The sequence below is a fragment of the Dermacentor variabilis genome, chromosome 1 (assembly GCF_050947875.1).
Source record: "Dermacentor variabilis isolate Ectoservices chromosome 1, ASM5094787v1, whole genome shotgun sequence".
Classification (NCBI taxonomy): Eukaryota; Metazoa; Arthropoda; class Arachnida; order Ixodida; family Ixodidae; genus Dermacentor; species Dermacentor variabilis.
This window is the reverse complement of record NC_134568.1, coordinates 27,871,329-27,890,642: the sequence shown is the minus strand read 5'-3', so window position 1 is coordinate 27,890,642 and position 19,314 is coordinate 27,871,329. Positions and strand designations below refer to the sequence as shown.

General features: G+C 41.9%; 1 protein-coding gene across 3 annotated transcripts in view; it reads right to left on the bottom strand.

The window, feature by feature from the left end:
- Positions 1-964: 964 nt before the first annotated feature.
- The window catches only part of Sin1 (SAPK-interacting protein 1), a 136,707-nt gene continuing 118,357 nt past the window's right edge, over positions 965-19,314 (bottom strand). For all 3 annotated transcript variants that reach the window (XM_075685914.1, XM_075685907.1, XM_075685900.1), the window contains 2 exons: positions 18,011-18,145; positions 965-5,569 (listed from right to left, as the gene is read on the bottom strand). In XM_075685914.1, coding sequence (XP_075542029.1) covers positions 5,349-5,569; positions 18,011-18,145 — 356 coding nt within the window. In that variant the 3' untranslated portion in view covers positions 965-5,348. The remainder of the gene's footprint in view (positions 5,570-18,010; positions 18,146-19,314) is intronic.

Here is a 19,314-nt window from a genome sequence, read left to right as displayed (position 1 = left end):
CTAAATTTCGTTTCTCTTAGACATGCAGTTTACATTTAACTGGTTTGAGCCTTCTCACAGGGGGCTTGAGTAATAGTGCATTACAATCCATGGCATTTTCTTTGTGGGTTTCAACATCTGGATTTAGCAGAGAGAAATTATTTCCTCCCAGATTTCTTCAGAAATTGTTGCGACAGTACATTTTTTTATTGAATTGCCACTTAGATACATATTTTCGTTTGTTACGGAATGTGCCGAAACACACAAACCTTCCAACTTTCTCCTGCTTGAGCTGGACATCTAGAGAAATTATTGAAGTTCTCCATTATCCTTATTTTGCTTTCAAACATTTCCTGAATGCGGTTTATAATAATTTAAGACAAAGAAAACAGAAACCAATACAGAAAATTGTTTGCACACTCACATTTCTTACCTTGCCAGATAAAAAGTTAAAGGGGCAGTAAAGAAAGCATTAAACATTAGGATAGATTGGTAAATTAACTTTTCTTTATTTCTTGTGTTGTGCTTATTAGCATAAAAAAGGTCAAACTTTTTTTTTATTTCATGCCTAAATCATGATGCAAATATTGTCCGTGTGACGGCACAGATTCAACAATACCTTGGTTCGTGTCAGTATACTCCTGGAAGTGCCTTCTTAAGTTGCTAGGTTCAGCAGTTCAGCTTTGATCTATTTTTTATGCACGACACATTTCATTGTTCCCCTCCAGGAAACAACATACTAGAACTGACCAGGATTGCTGCAATCAACATTAAAGGAAGATAGTGCATGAATCTTGAAGTGGCATTGACACCAGCTTTTTTTATATTTCTGTTGCTTCCCACTGCACAAAAGCTCTTTTTGTAGAAAAATCCTATTTAATATTTGAAGAGCGTAATCCATTATTCCCTAACAAAATATCTTGGTTTAGTGTCTCTTTAAACTCAAGCTCTGGAACAACTTCTTTGCAAGACAGGAAACAATAGGCAAGGGAAAAAAAAAGCAAGCATTCTTAAATAGAAAAATCTGTATGCGTCAGACAAGAACAACAGTGATGTTTGTTCACCACTTTCCTCTCATTAGACACTGCACCAAAACAAGAGCCAAAATGCATCTTGCATGCACCTTCAATCCTTCAAAGCATCTCCTTTAGCCAAGAGAGAAGAGAACACAAAAGTTGTATGATGTGAAGCGTGTCTAAAAATGTCACTTTCATGTCATAATTAATGCATTTACTGCAGCATCACTTTCTGAAGTCTCGTTTCCTGCGCGGGGTGACCCCTTGGTGGGTCACTTGTCACATTGCTCTGATGTGTCGTGACTCATTGGTGCGTCACCAGGGAGTTGTGCTCCTTTGAAACTTGGATCAAGATGCAGATAGATGGCACCACAACGTGCTGGACCAGAAACAAGAATTCTTCATTTTCATTTAGTTCTAGCAAAGATGGCACTTGCGCACTGCAAGAATGCCTTGCACATCTGCACAGTGGGAATAACAGCTGCAAGCCATTGGAGACCCATGCCACAACGAACACGTTAATATGCTATTGCTATAATTTCTGAGTAGGGATTTAGCCACCTAGCTATCCCAGGAACAAATGCGCCAATATCCATAGTGCGTATCATTTTGAATGCCTCGACGTGTGCCCATGACTGCAAAAAAAAGTACGAGAAAGTAATTGAAGGGCAACTACACTTATTCTAAGGCTTTTGGGTCTCACAGAAATAGCAGTGAAAATGTTTTGGCAATTTCCCACAATCGCCTTATGACAATATTGCTGGAAATAGTAACTGGATTATCAATGACAGCTAATTAAAAGCACTGTTAAGCACAACAGTAAAGTCACACTTCATACACCATAGCTGGGCAACCAATTTTAACCAAAGCTGAGTCATCAAGTGCAGGAAATTTAGCAGTATTGAACCATTTTTCTACTCGCAAAATTTTACTTACATTTCTTGTTCTTTGGAAAGTGTTACAATAGTAACTTCTGCTAACAAAGTTATACAAACAAAACAGTTTCATGAAACAAAGAAAATGAACATGCATGACAAACCAACATATAGTCAGTCAACAGGAAGGAGGAAAATCAAATATGATTTCTTCATTGCCGTGAAGTTGCCACAGTCATCACAACTAAAAACAGGGGTGGCAATCTGAACATGACCTGAGTAGCATTATGGCAGACCTTACAGCCAGAAGCTGTTGAAAGCGTCGTGGGACACCTTTCACGCTTAGCACGCACGAATGACGAAATGCGTGTCCATAGCCATTTGAGCAAAGGATTTTACTTACAGCCCACATCCCACATAATATAGGCAAGCTTGTCGCAAGTTGGTCAGCTTCTGAAGCTCTCGCTTTTCTGCTGCACTTGCAAAGACAGTTTATGCACTCCTGCAGAGAAGGGCACAGCCAAGGGCACTGCGATGTTACAAATGCAGTATAGTGCTATAGCAAGTCCTGCTAAAGCATATGACTGGCATATAAGAGTCCATTTTCTTTTTCCCTGGGGAGATGGGCACATAAAACTGCTTTTGAGCTTTGCGACGACTTGCTAGCCTTGTGCCGGTGCAGAACCACAGAAACCAAACTCGCATAAACATCGTGCCACTACAGTTTGCTGAAATTCCCACAATATCATGATCACTGGGAACTACCTCGGGAACCCCCAAACAACACAATCTCTTGAAATGTGACAGCAATCTTCTTCGTAACATTGGCAATTTATAGTATGATAAAACCATCTGCATGCGGAGGCAAACTGAGCACCACTTGTGGAGTCACTATTCTTGCTTTTCCTTGGAACATGCGATCTCTGCAATTTACTATACTTCCAAGAATGGAGGTGGTTCCTAGTAGATACCCTGAAGCATCTCCAGAAGACTGCTTGCAATGCTGCACTTTGACAACACTGCATTTTTTCCCCTTCTTTCTTTTTTTAATTACCTTAAGCCACAGGGAAGGAAGGCTGTACCAACAGGTTCTGGATAAGAAGGCAACCAGCAGACGTCAATGCCAAGTGGCATACAACACACACTGCTCTTTGATCACGCTATACAAGGGAGAAGTTTCATTCTACGAAGAAGCAGAATAAGCATGTAATCCACTGTGAGTGTAAACACTGATTGTGTATGAACCCTTGCCTGAGTGCTGTTTGTGAAATCACATAATCTGAGGTGACTATGTGATAGGAGAAACAGTGATGATTGCAAATTAAGCCAAGTACACTAAAGAGAGCTAACGAGGCAAAATGTGCAACGCACTGTCAATTGCTACACCGCATATAATTTCATGTGTCTCTGGGTGAAATGCACAAGCTCCTTTTGTGAAATCACTGGCACCTGATGAATGCAGTGCTCTCACTCCCTTCTGCCACGTAGGTTTCGCACTCAATTGAACAACTCATAGGAAGTAAAAAATAACGTATGGACTCTGAAATGTCATTCTCAATGCTCCACACAGGTCATGCAGCAGATTTTTCACTGCACCTACAAACACAACAAAACTGGAGGTAGGAAGGTGTGATCTGCATAGCAGACACCACATGGGCTGCTATCACTTCCTCTTGCACTTCACTGTTTTAGCAAAACACTGCAGTTGCAGAAGAAATAAAAATGGGGAGATTGGAGAGAAACAATATCAAGTTGTTCAGCTAGGTAATGAAAGCCATCAAAAGAAAAAAGAAAAAAAGGGAAGGAAAATGAGGTGTATCTGAATGTCATACAGGAAACATGTACAATCAATATATTTTCGGTGCTTACCTGTGATACTCTTCTTTCTCTGGCATATTGTGGATCACATGACAAGAAACAAGGGGAAGCTGTGTCTACTAAAAACTCATTCACTAAGTCCTACGAGTAACAGATGACTGTAAACATCCCCACTTTCTTTGCTACAGGCAGTGTGCATGAGATGAGCAACTTCCTTCTTCACACCACTTTTCCCAGACAACTACACACATGGACAAGGAAGTAAAAAAAAAAAATGCACAAAAAGGAGGATTGCAATAACTACAGTGAAATATTTTGAGTGGGGCAAGCAATGCTGCTGCATGTAACACCAGTGCTGCAAGATAAGCAGGTGAGTAGGCTAGGCGTAATAAAATTGTCAGATGTGCACAGAATACTTTTTCTTGGTTGGTTACTCTTTACGTAACTGATGCGGCTTTACGGATTGGCTTGGCTTCTGCGACGTGACTGGGAGGTCTGCTAACCAAACTAAGTTCAGCTCTTCCTGCCCTCATCACGCACATTTTCTTTGCTTTAAACAACACCACTCTGCATGATAAAAAGCAAATATGCACATATGGCTCCCTTCCTTCGGATGTTCATCCCAAAGTTCACTTGTGTCACATTGTGGCCTTTAAACATGTCGTGGATCAACTTTCAAGAGTGGATGGTGCATTTTTGTATTCCAGTGTGATGTGGCTTAGAGAAATGAAGAGCATGGGATACGAAACAGAGTGCTCATTGTGCCAGGGAGTATGTCACTAATGGTTCAACTTTTGAATTGTACACTATATACAAGCTGAAGATTTAAAGCAATACACTACTATCTGCACAATCTAACGACGGCACCACAGACGTGTCCAGCACAAAGCACCACTAGTAACATACAGAACTGAAGTCTCCAAGAAGTCCAATACAGAACTCAGTCCCAGCGCGAGATAAGGGAATGATGGGATGGAAGACAGGGTAGCAACTGTGCCTAAGGACCCCGAGCCTGTCAAAATCTCAGACCGATCACTCTACGAGTCAGGTAACAAGTAATAATGCACAGTGATCAGCTTACAGAAATAACGAATGAGGTTGTTCACCTCCAGCACTCACATCCTCACACATGAGACATGTCTGTAGCATGTAAAAAGGCCCACCTGCAGTGTACACGCTAAGGGGCCTTGTTCACAGCCAGAAAATGCAGGAGAAAATAACGGGCTTGGGAGCACGTGGCTACAAGTTGCACCCGGAGAGGAGGTGATGGTAGCAAATGAAGCCTGCTATCACAGCAGATGACAAAAAAGGCGTGGCCAAGTTCACAGCACTGCCTCTTCGTTCTGCATGCTTTCCTCATAATTCAGTCTTGCGGAAAAATGTGACAGAATTGGTGAAAGGAGAAAGCCGAGCGGTAAGAATGTGTTGTGTGTGTGTGTGTGCGCGTGCATGTGGGGTGAGGGGGACCTCACTTCCAGCTGAGTGATGCACTGAAAACCACGAGGCACACGAAACAATTGACACCCCAACTAACGATCTGAGCACATTTTGGCGCACCACACTTGTGCTCCGTCTGCATGCCTCGTTTGCTGTCGCACGTGGTGCAAGGGGCCGGGCAGATGATGGAGCTCGAAGGAGAAGTAGGTAGAGGAACAAGGCCTTAGCTAGGCAGCAGGAAGGAGGCTTGCTTGCGGAGCAACTTTCGCTCCTTTAGTGCCAGGTACTGAGTGCGTGCTGGACTGGTGCGCATAACAAGAATGTAGCCCAGCTTGTTGCGGATCACAGATGCCATGCCAGGGTCTGTCTCAAACACATGGTTTTTGAACTCTCCACCAGATAGGTAGACCACCTTCACCACACACTTCTCGGGAGAGCCCATGCCTGGCGAGAAAAAAGCGTACGCAGAAATTTGTCATGACACAAACAAGAATGAATAAAGGGAAAATCAGACATCCACCCGTTTTTAGCAATTGTTACAAAGGAAACCCATACGGGTTCCCGAAAGGAAAGCCTCATAGTTGAAGAAGAATTCGTCCTGGTCCGGGACTCGAACCCAGGACCACCGCCTTTCCGGGGCAGCCGCTCTACCATCTGAGCTAACCAGGCGGCTAGCAGATGGCAGGGCGAAGTCGAATTTGTCGACAACATGAAGCAAAGGCAAGTGTTTGACGTAGTAGTTATGTGGAAACCCGCAAGGTGGAGAGAAGTAACGAATAAAGAGAAAATCAGACATCCACCCGTTCGTATGGGACCCGTATGGGTTTCCTTTGTAGCAATTGCTACGAACGGGTGGATGTCTGATTTTCCCCTTATTCATTACTTCTCTCCACCTTGCGGGTTTCCGCAGAACTACTATGTCAAACACAAACAGGAATGTTTTTAATTATTAAAAGTGCAAAATGGTTGCCTAAATTACTTCACAGTGCAATTCATTCTGTGTACTTGCAGAAATGGCTTTAAACTGCCATGGCACAGTACTGACATGAAGTTATTTTATCAAAAAGTTTTCCACGCACAGCAAAGAGCAAGCATTGAAATTGTGTACAACCTTACACAAACAAAGGGTATAATGCCGGCAGCCAAGTGTTGCAAACAAATTAACTTCCCCCCATGTACATGTCACAAGAAACCATATAAGCTACAGATTAATGTCAGTACAGTTAACACTAAGACAACCTAAATGCTGTTTCAATTTCATTGCTCAATGTAGAACAAAGACAGCAAAAGCTCACTCTGCATTCACTATTACTTTGCTTTAACCCTTGGCTGTGACAGTAATGACGCACAGTGATCAGCTTATAACACTGATATGTTAAATTCACTACTTCATAACTTAAAATACACCTTCCAATTATCTGAAAGGTGGTTCCAATTAACCTAGAATTATCTTATCAGCACAGAGCATAAAAACATTATCTGATAACATACTGCACTCCATTGACAAACTTATGCAACGAATGGTGTGCAATATCCTGAATGTTGTTCAGTTCTATCAGCAAAGTGCTGACTGGGCAAGAAGCATAAGGTGATCCGTTGCATACAACAGTTTAGAAAACAGTGAAAGGGATGGTGTTTGCCAGAGAAAGTACTGACTCTCATCATGGCTGCAGGTTGCCTGTGTCACTTCTTGGCTGCAGCTCGTATGAATGTGTCCTGTGTAAACTGCAACAATAGGTGTACAAACCAACAAGACTCAATGCCACCTTAGATCTCATTTTATGTGATAATCCGGGCATCATATTAGAGCACATAATGTACCCTGAAATAAGAAACTACAATGCACTTGTTGCAGAAATAAATGCGTTTAGGATACATGCATGTGTACATCTGTCACATGGTACCTTTCACGTCAGAAAAAGGATACTTCCATAAAATTTTTGATGAATCCAACTTGTTTTGCACAAGTTTTCTATATATGTAGGAAGTTCACAATATTGAGATGCTACGGTGTGCTTTTTCATTATAAGTAGGGTTCTGCATTTTTGGATTCATAAGATAAAATAATTTTAAAAAGAACAGTTGCAAGTAAAACAAAAACAGAAAATGTGAATTTGTTTGGGCAGCTCCAAAATTCGGGGCCCTTATTATGATCATGCTGTGACTACCATTTGCAGAAAAAAAGAATAAATGTGCGAGAAGCTGAAGGCATATATTGCGACAACAAATCCCTCTCACAACCTGCTCATAGGGCTCAGGTTACTGAAGAAAAATTTGAACACACTGCCCTCAATAATCAAGCAACTAGAATATGATTCTCCTGTTCTTTTGTAAAATGTGTACCATCTCTTTACCACGTTCCTACAGGTGCAGCTAAGTTGATCAAATGACACATCTGCAACAACCTTTGCATTGACATTATAGGCAAGGAAAAACATTGTGAAGTAATTAACAGCTTTTGAGACTATCACGCTACTGTCGCAGAAATTAAAGTGGCACCGTGAAGTGAAATATACTTCAGCGTGCACTACACTAACAAGTCGTTCTGGTAGTGCAGTCAGATCACGAACCTAATCATGAAAGTGAAACTGCCAGCAGTGTTTGACGAGCAGATATAAGCAGTTGTTCTCAGCCATTTTACCACTGAGACATGACACAAGCTTGCTGGCAAGAGAGTTTTCAGAATATCAGAGGCATGCTAGCGAAGCTAGTTTTCTGAAGGACGCGTGCTTGAGGCTTGCCCATCGTTTGAAGTACTACACTGAATCTACAGGCTTTCACTATATCCTGCGAAAATCTTGAGAGGGCATTCTCAGTGTTTTGTTCCATAAATTAAAAAAGAGTATGCTGCAACGACTGATTCCAACATTTTAAAATATGTGTGTATATGTATTACACTAAAATGTAACAGACATAAGCCCTTCTGCCCTTCTGTTATTGTAACGGTCGACTGTAAATAAGCTTTCCTGCAGCTCTACTGCCATTTCTTTTTTTTGCAATTGAAGGTATTTTTTCAGTATGGGGTAAACAAAAAGGTGAATAACACTGAAAACATTAAAAACTAATTTCATTGCATTGTAGAAAAATGCGCCGATAAACTTGGATTGTTGCAGAAAAAAATAACTCTAAAGACACTCCCCTACTGCTCCAACAAAATCTGAAAACACAGATTCTTTGTGATAACCTACAGCTGAATGTTGTATAACGAAGTGCATTCAACACAAAAATATCTTCATTATATTCAATATTTGTTACAAGTGTACATGCTGATATCAGAAAAAATTAAATGCAGTTGGGTTTATGAAGAAGGAAAAAAATGGAACTGCAATGCTTTTGACTGGCCAGCAAAGGGTTTCTTGTAGTTTTGATGGCATGTTGGTGGCTTGTGGTGCCGATGCTTGCCAGGTGAAGAATGCTAGATTACAAACATGCTTTGCACCATCATTAATATACAACCGTGTGATCACGGGATGTTTGCTACCAGAATACATACTATGAAATGCGAGTGAATGAATATTTGCTCTGCTGTAACCAATATTGTCTCAGCTCTTCCATTTTTAGTTTCTTTATAGCAGTGAAATAAAGAATGGCCAACAAAATCTTATATTTACTTCTTTATATCCATTACTTTGTCATATCCGTGCTTACTATATTGAGGTTTGACTGTATTTGAACTGGTCAGGATCTACACGCCTTCAAGGTTTTCACAACACAGAAAAAGGCGCAAACCTAATTAGCACCAAGAAAATTTTCTTTAGTAATATCACTTTAACAGCTCAAGTAAGCAGCGCCAACAAGGGAGGAGAGAAAGGAACTAAACAAGCAGAGCATTTGTTTCTTACCAAGATGCTGACCTCAGCCGTAACCGAATTTCCTTTGGAAGTACCGTGTTAGTGAAAAGTGAGGAAAAAAAAAAAGAAACCCACACAGCTATCAAAGAGTTAACAACAGATAAGAGTAACAAGCAATTAAAAGGAAGAGGGATATTTGGTTTCTGAAGTAAACTAGGTGAATCCTGCAGAAACAGAAAATAATCACAAAGAGGTGCGCAAGTGCAAGTAGCACATGACTGGTAATAGTCCCAGTCTGCACAACTAGTGTGATCACGGCATTTCTTGCTCGTTTAGAAGGCCCTCCACCTGACACTTCCTCTGGCAGCGTTATAAGATACACAACTCGGTCTGTTGAACTCTTTGCTGTTGATGCAGCTCTTTTTTGCGAGGGATCTATGGTGTGTTATGAAACCAAGCTAAGCCTGGTGCACTTCTCTGGCTTAGAAATCAAAACTAAAACTCAAAGGTTTCTTTAGCTCCATGTGATCAGGCCCGATTACCAAGTGTGCGCTGTCTAGTAGTTGAGAAAGCCATATAAAAGCGTTCTGACACGTTTGTGCATTGTGTGAACATGAACAAGCACTTCAGGCATCTGAAAGCGTGAGCCCCCATGAGCAAGCGAGAGCCGAAAGGGTTGGAATGGTTCATACATTTCATGTCTGCTCCTTTAAGCACTTTGCATTAGTGCTGAGGCTTTTCTTTCTATCTTGCCCCATTGTGCCTATTCGATTTAAGTGTTTTGAGTCATGCGTTTATATGTGTCAATAAGCATTTGAATTGTTTCAAGACATGTGGTAGCATGAACAAAGGAAAGCGTATGCTGCCAGAAGCCACACCAATTCAAGCCAGTGAAATAGTGGGCCGCCTGTGTTCTATAAGTTATATACTGCATTTACTCGAATCTAGGCCAACCCCCTAAAGTCCGAAGCCAACAACAACAACAACAACAACAACAACAAAAATTAGTATATATATATATATATATATATATATATATAACCTCGAATGTAGGCCCCAAAAAAAAAGTGAGGACAGTATTCACAAAATGCAAACAGCATTTACTGAATCTGAACGTGCAGAGCTCATTCAACGTCGTCGTCGCTGTGTTCCTTGTCACTGTCACCTTCAAACAGTGCACTATTTTCGGTACCGTCGAGCGCATTAGATATGCTGCACTTTTTAAAGGCACGCACGATCAAAAGTACCTGGGATGTCGTCCCATGCTGCAGCTACCCAGCCTGCCAGCTGCAATAGCGATGCATGTTTTATGCGGCCCGTTGCGGTTAGCACGTGGTCTTTGTCAGTCAACCAGTCTGTTTAATATTTCCACAGACGATCCTTGAAAGGTTTGTTGATGCAGGCATAAAGTGGCTGCAACTGGCTCGTCATGCCGCCCGGTATGACAGCGGGGTCCGTGTTCGCTTGGGCGCTTGGGCGAGCGCAGCCTTCACGTTGTCGGTCAAGTGGCCACGGTAAGAATCGACGACAAGGAACGAGTTCTTTGTCAAAAGGGCTCCTGGATGCCATCACCACACAATCTTAACCCACTCTTCCACCATCGCACCCGTCATCTACCCATTCTCATTTGCCAGCACAATGACCTTTCTTGGGAAAGTTTCCCGAGCAGGCAGCGTCTTCCTTTTAAATATCATATAAGGAGGGAGTTTATGTCCATCAGCTGTGCAGCACAGCATCACAGCTGCGCGCTGCTTTTTGTAGCCTGCAGAGCACACATTCACCTCCTTGGCACCCTTTTCATTCACGGTGTATGCCACTGGCATATCAAAATACACAGCAGTCTGGTTGGCGTTGCCATTTGCCCAAGGTTGTAGCCTGCCGCTTCTCTCTTTCGCAGCACGTGGCGCTTAAGAGCTATCAACTTTTCTTCGAAATCGCTTGGAAGCTTCTGGGTGTTGAGGTGTGATATCGGAGGCTGAAGCCGAAGCGCTTCATGAATTTCTGAAGCCAGCCCCCGCTGGCTTTGAAATCCTTTGGTGTTAGGCCTCGCTCCCTCAAAAGTTCCCTAGCTTTCACTTGGAGCACTTCTGTTGTCACTGGAAGGGCAGCAGCTCTCTGCGTCCAAACAAAGTCGGCCAAAACTGTCTCCGCTTCGTGGTGATGGCCTTTCTTTGGTCCGCTAAATGCCATCCTCGTTGTGGCGCATGCAAAAAGCAGCTGTCATTGTCCCCTCCGATGACGGACATTTTTCTCGTCGACGCCGAAGTCCTGCCCGGCTTGAAGATTCGACGATGCCTCTGCGGCTATCGCAACTTTTCGCTTGAAAGTGGCACTGTAGTGGCATCTCCTGCTTGGTGCCATCGCAATAACACCATGCCGCACACCGATACGGCTGACAGGACGCAGGTCAAAATGGCGACCTCGCTTGTGTACGGTTGGCTACTGGCATGGCTAGTAGCGGCTGCGACACTGACTTTTCTAGATGGCGCTATTTAGCAGTTTTTAGCATATTTATATTTAGCAGTTTCAATGGAAAACTGGCGTGTTTTTTAAAATCCTCGAATCTAAGCTGACCCTAGAGTTTGGAACATGATTATTTGAAAAAAACTATCGGCCTAGATTCGAATAAATACAGTATATAAGCTACCTAAGCTAGGCTTTCATGCCGAATATTGATCACCAGTCTGAAGAAAACTGCCATATTAATGCCTGAACTTTGCCGCTGAAGTGAGGTTAAAGATAGTGAAAATTTACAACACTGTTCACTTCCTGTGAAGGGGGTGAATGGGTTAGAAATGGCTACTCTTTTGGCCTGAAGCGGGCAGGCTTGGCTCTGCCATTTCAGGCGATGATGTAGTTTCTGTTCTATTCCAGTAACAAACGTCTGTGCAAGACCTAGCCTTCAATCACTTCTGCGATAACAGGCAGAAACATTCAACACTTACTGACTGGAAGTGAGTGTTTACTCAAAGATCAAGAGACATTACAGCCCTGTGCACTAAGTATTCTAGTGTTGTAATGTCAGACATTGAAAATGATCAACTTAAAGTGCGAAAACACTCTTGAAATCCCAAATTTCTTCTAAAAATTGCATTTTTCATTTTTGTTAGCTGTATGCATGCCTACCATGTGCTACTAAAAATTCCAGGCTAATTTGTAGCCTATGCCGTGCTGTTTGAAACTGACACTTCAAAGTTTAGGTTTCATGTTCTCACAAATTTGGTTGTTTTACATTAGTGAAATGGTCAGTTTGCTATTTGTTGCTCATATCAGTATTTTGTCATGCAGCGTGACAATATTCTCAAAAGTGCAGCATTCTGATATAAATTAGCTTTAAACTCTCACAAGAGACACACAACATCTCAACTTGTTTGTTTACACATATTGTGCATGATACTGACATTGGTGGAGCAACAATTTGCTTTCTTCCGCTATGCATATCAATCAGCTTTGAAAGCAGAATCACTTGTGTGTTATTAGCAGCCGAATGGCACAGTTTAAGATGCAAAAACAGCCGAAGTGACAGATTGCAGGCAAGAGATGCAAGACAAACAAAGAAACGAGCACGTGGCTGCAGAAGCCTCAGCAGGTGCCTCAAAGTACGAATATGCGATGTAGAAGTATGGAGAGACAAGGAAAGTGCTCAAGGAGAGACCTGCTACAAGTATGTGTAGTTTTGACCTCTGGCATTTTGCTGTATTGTCTATATCATAAATCATATTCATTGTTGTTTTAAAATTTATTCCATCTTTAGTTACGCCAACATGGGTAAAATACGACTCAATAAATATTTGCTATAGAACATTTCCAGGCTATTTTCTTAACGAGGCATGCAATGACCTATAATTATTGAAATCCAGCAACAAGATTTTGCCTATGGCCTATCATGCCAGATTATAAATAAGCTTAGAAAAGCTAAAAAGCAAATTTTTGTGCATGTGTTTAGTGTTTGAAGGACGACTACATACCGGCCAACATATGAACTTTAAAATTAATAAAATCTTGTGAACAGTAAATTGAGATGGGTGGACATTATGCATTTATTTAAAGTTTGCCAAGAGTGTATGTGTTCTTGTAGGATACATGTACGATGATTTAGCTTTAGACAGCACGCAAGACGTAGCAAACATGGAACAGCAGAGCCTGACAAGCAACACTGTTTTTATTGCGATAGCAATTGTTATGGACACTTCAAGCGAATTTTTGCCGTTGGCGTTGCCGTTAGGTTCCGCATATATTTAGGTACATGTATGCTATCGCCATGCCATACTAAACATGCAGTATATGCGGGTTATGTTGCCACACCATACTATCATTAAAGATGATCAGACCAGGTTTTACATTCTTGACAAAAATATTCCTCGCAATTTGGAGAATGGCAGCCCACGAACAAATGCCATGAAACGAAACACCGACAGCCCAAGCTCTTTATCTTAAACCTTCTCAGACTTAAATATTAAAAGTGTGAAACAATAACAGAGCTCAAACCTGAAAATGATGTAATTTTATCGGCGCAGCTGTTCACTACCTTAGGGATCGGCCCAGGAGGGGCGCTTGAAGCATACACAATACAGAAAAGTGGTGGTAAAGTTGCTAAGAAATACGTTGGCTTTAATTACTAAACATAAAAGAGATCATTCGATGGCAGCATTCAAATAGAGCACCCCTAGCACAACAGCTTGTTTACTTCAATTAATGCTGCGACTACAGCTAGCTACGAGTCTTACACTTTGGGTAATATTCTAACATGTTGCGATCGCATTCATTGCTTCGCCCTTATGATGACACTGCAATACTTTTCAGCTCACGGTGACTTTTACAGCGCATTTGCTGTTGTTGATTTCACCTGCTTCAGGAACATGTCGATATAAACTTGCTTGAAGAAAATATCCCTCTGGCAATCTTTCACAATCAGATGACTTCCAAGGATATGTTTGAAGACTGATGAGTAGAACTTTTCGTGGACAGAATTTATTTTTCGTAAAATGTAATGCAACATTAAAAAAATTGAAAACGAGTCCAAGCTTGTAAGCATTATGGAAAATTTAAGGGAGTTGGAAGGTATGTAACTACCCGCACACTTAATACATATTTTTTTATTCTAGTTCACTGCACAGATGAGGTGTAGTCCTGCATATATGCCAAAGCAATACGGGATATAGCAATTTGTTTCAAAGTTATGACTGTTGGCATAAGAGGCAACATTCTTTTTAAAGAAAAAACACTGAGCTAAAAAATGCAAAATATAGAAATAACGTAAAATTCTCCCGTGGATTTGCTTCGAAGCTTGAAGTGGACCGAACCACAACACAGAGAGAAAGTCAGCGAATAAGTTTTCTGTACTGTGGGAGTTTTAAACAAGAAGGAAAAGTTTGGCAGACTATACTTGATGCCTACGTACTGTGAGCCATTAATAATTTGCAGAGAACAATTGTATGAATAACGTGTGTAGCAAGCAGTTATGCAGAGATTAAAAGCTGCAGTGTTTATGCTGTCGCTGACCGATAATTCAGACTTGATGGGGATCACCAAAAAGTCAGAATGGCCGTAAGTCCGAAATACCGGATTCGCTATAAAATGACATCATTTATTCCACAATCGGCCTGAAAAGGCATGCCGTATTTTCGGATAGTCTCTTTCGGGGATACTTTCAATCTGGCATGACAAGCGCAATATGCATAAGCCGTCTATGAGCGACGGCATTCTTTACACAGTGCCAAGCACATTATCTTATCACAATCTGGAAATTATGCCGCTTGTCGACGCATATGGTGCTAGTTATGCGAAATATTGTGAAAACGAAAGTATCTTCAAAAGTGGTCATCCAAGAATACGGCCAAAGTTTATCAACGCATTGCTGCATGCACATATGCTTGCCTTTGGCCTAGAAATTCCATGACAGAATTTTTCTAGCAATGCCTCTTATGCAAATATTCCTTTTCACAATTTTCGTGCATCTTAAGTGGTTAGAGCATTGCTTCACATGCCTTATCCACGGGATTAGCTGGCCATGAATGGTGGATGATAAGTTCGAGTGGCATAGAATCAAGCAGAAAGCATCGTTACAAAGTCGCAGCCCTTATCTTGACCATTGCCATTCTGTCGCTACAGATGGATGAGAGTACAGTTAATGCATGCACTGAATCATTGATGACTAACAGATCAACTACCTAGGTTTCCTTGTTTTGCTTTCAAGGAGCCACTGGCGACATGGTGATATCAAAACAAAAATACCGCCATTTCTGCTAAACTAAGTGACCAAATTAGCACATGGTTGTGCAGTCAGAGTCCGAATTATTGCATGACGCACCATAAGGTGTCCGAAATTTTCATCTTCCTTATATACATTTAGTCTGTGGGGCTAGTAATGGTGCTGCAGAGCTTGTCCAAAATATTGGTTGGTGACTAAAATTAAAGTAAGTAAAACAGAATGTTTATAATGACAAGATATGTTATTAATAGGTTCAGCAGGCCATGAACAGTGGAGGATTGAGAGTAGCATAGAACCCAGCGGAAGACATCAATACAATATCACGGCCAATATCTTTACCACTGCCTACAGATAGATGAAAGTATAGAGTCAACCCATGCACTGAATTCTCATTGGTGACTAGTAGTAGACTGACTAGGCTCTGGTAGTTTCGGTTTCAATGAGGTGCCGATGACGTGGCTGAAAACCATGCCAGCGACCATATCAAGACGATAAATATAGCTTTTTCTGTTTGGCTAGATGGCCAAATGAACACATGGTCATGCAGCCAGTGTCCGAAATTTCGATCATCTTTATACATTAAGTTTATGGGGCTACTCGCGGTACTGTGGAGCCAGACGAATGCCGTATAGACTCGTGTGAGGGCTGCACTTTGTTTTAAAAATTCTGACAAGGTGCGGCCCTTCCAGTGACTTGTGCACTTCTTGGATCAATTGCATCAGAGGTCAACGGACAGCTCTCGCCATCTAGTAGCGCTACACGTAAGTACCATATTTACTTGCATAATGATCGCACTCGTGAAATGATCGCACCCAGAACTTGCCGCAGCAATATGTCGTATGCCAAGTCTAGCTAATGATGATTGCGCTTACCATCTGTCGAATGCTGTCGAATGCTACACGAATGACTCTTCAAGACATACCAAGCGGTCTGTATGCATCAAACATTCTTAAGCATATGCCCTATTTTATTCCTTTCATCACTTCCGCACTTCCATGAAAAAAAAAAAAAAAAGCTACAGCCTAACTTGCCTTGGCTTAATTATTTGTAGGCTGGTTGTGGTCAACAACAATAATGAAGAAGGTGCCTTTCGATTCTTCTCATCTGCACTCGTGGGCATGTAACAAATCACGAGCGGCAACGACAGTAGCCACGTTTACACTGATACGTTAGAAGTGTACCTTATTCATACGCCGACACTTGTAACACAGCTAAGATATTCGCCCACCCTAAGCAAAAACATGCCATATTACGACAGTAGTGAAGACAAATGCTGCAGTTTCTGCAGCATGCCCGCCATGTGTTTCTACGTCACTGGCAGGTAAGCGTGCCCATTTCTGTTTCTGTCCCCTCAAAGTGGACATGGCTACGTTATTGCCGCAAGTTTGCCGATATTAACAACATTATTCGTTACTGATAAGGAAGAAACTGTGTCAGAGCATGTAATGTACTCACGAGAAGAAAAAAAATCTACATGTAGTTCGGCGCATTCAGCTTGCCCCACCAGCCGCCATTTTTGTTTTGGTGTCCCGCACTGTTACAGCGACAGCCGCCTGTTGACCTGCTGTCAGCCCGCAGCAAATGCAGGATGAAAAAAATTTTCTTTTCACGGGAAATTTAACCCGCATAATGATCACACCCTTGAATTTGTGTCAATTTTTTTGACAACAAAGTGTGATCATTATGCGAGTAAATACGGTATGCAGCGTGAGAAAATTTGCCGATGCACATGTGTGGCATTGGGGACCGAATGCGATTGCTTCTCTGTTGGAATTTTTTCTTCCAAAATTTGGCCTGCAAAGTTGGGGGTGCGGCCCTTACATGGGTACGGCCCTTATATGAGTCTATATGGTTACCAAACATGTCCGAATGATCAATTGGTGAGTGTTTGAGCATTTCACCCCCATCAATACGTGGCCTCTGTGGCTGGGAATTAAACCCGCGAAATGTGCTCAGCAGCAAAAGATTCTTGGCAAAAGCAGAGCCCAAACTGTGAGGGAAGCCTTTCATTAGAGAAAGAAAGAGTCTGCTTGTATTAGTAATACATCCACCATATTGCATTGTTCAAAAATGCGCTTATTTACACTACAACTGTCACTGCAGTCAAGGTATGTCATGATTCTACTGCAGTGTGTACTGTGCATGAGCCGAAGGCTTCTTCACTACACAACTTGCATCGTCATCAAACAGAGGGTGCATGGTGCTTGTCTGCCTCTACTGCATCTCTGTTTCACAATGCTTATGTTGTGCCAATGAGAATAATGTATAGTAGAACTGAACATAAACTTGCCCAAAACCACATTTGTTTTTTTTGGCACACTACTAGTCACATATGCCAGGACAAGCTGCAACTCTGAATTCCAGGCTCAGTGCTCAGGGTGCGAGGCATCTCAACTTTTCTGCAGATCTTAGGCCCCACACATTTTTAACACTGACATTACATCACATGCATGCACTGCATGTACATCATAGCATGGCAATAAAATCACAAAAGTATACTATGTGTCTACTGAGCGCTCATGCATTTTTCCTTACACAGAGCCAGTACAGAGGTCTCTGAAAAGACAAAGCAAAGAAAAAGCTTCTGGAGGCATGACAGATTTGCAAGTGCTGTTATTCGCGAAGTCTTGCATTGGCGTCGCATCAACATACTTACTGACCTCAGTGCCTACACAATTTCAACATCACGGTGAAGAACACAAATCAGGAAAAAGGAACAATACGAAATACAGTCCTAACATACCGAACAGACTAATCAAGTCATCAATCTGATCATATGTGCCATGCTGCAGCCGCAAGCACTGATGCTGTCATTGGTAGCTGTGACAGAACTGTACTAGCTGCATAGACAAGAAAGTGACAGGAGGAGGGGCTGGACTCAACTGTGTTTCCGGTGGACGAACTCGCATGCAGCAATCTCGTTCATGTTGTGCGTAACTGCCTTTGGCTGCCAAGTCCAGAGCCGGTTCTTGGCTTTCTGATGCAGAGGCGTTATCTCCACCTTCTCGCCAGATATACCTGATACATACAGAGAGTAAGCAAAAGGGCATCAGAAAAATGTGTTGGAGGACAGAACTGATACAACATCAGGCTCAGGCTAATGACAATACAATGGTGAAAGAAACAAAATGTTTGCCAACAGCTCAAAGAAAAAAAAATAAAAAAGAGAGGGGCAAGCGCAGATCAAGAGTAGGGCGAAACCTTGCAATGCAGCTTTCAAATCTAAACACTGTGGCGTTTCTTTTGAGTGTTTCACCCTGCACACCTGAGATAAAATAGACCAAAGAATGAATGATAAAAGAACAACTGTCACAATGTTTGTACTAACTGCATGTTAGTGATATCTCTTCAGTAAAGAGAAAGTTGTTTCAGTTGCACTTTTACATGTTTTCCGAATACTTTAAGTGCTTGAGCATATGCATTAGCTACATGCAAATTAAAAACCACATAATGTCTTACTGCACACAACATCAAATAGCAAACCACTACCAGCACAGTTCAGATGAAGCAGTGCATACTACCTACTTGGCACTATTATTGGCCATACTCCGTTTCACACATAGCAAGCAATGCTACAAGGGCTAGAGAGGATTCCTCCCCCCCCCCCCCCACTGCTCGCATTTCCGATCCAAAAATTGTGTGCCCCAGGTGAAGGAAAGATATATCGGTATGCGTTCTATAATTCGATGCCACATCAAGTCTTATATGTTTATGTTGCAAAATATGACATAATCAATACGTGGAAGGCTTTGCAGAGATGAACGTATCTGCCACAGAATGAGCGCGCTGGCACGTTTCTACGACCAGCGGCAACAGCCCAACACTTGTGTTCACGACTAAAACATAGCACGTCAAATACTGGAAGCACAAAGGTGCACAAAATAATACGATTTGATGTACCCTTTCGTCCACAAGTTACAATTGTAATATATAACATGAAGCAGCTTTTCTACAGAAAACATCACATGTCCAAAACAACTGCACTGCAATTGCGCGAAGTGCGATTTCTATGGCTGCATTATTTGTATAGCTTATGCAGCATTGCTTGTGTAGTATAAAACAGAGTATAGTTCAACGTGTCCTGTCAGTATTGCTGTGCCGTTGGCTCTTTATGTCAGAAGTAATCTAACTGCCATATTTATTCAGAGCTGAAACCAGGCATCTACAACATTCGGGCATGCATATAA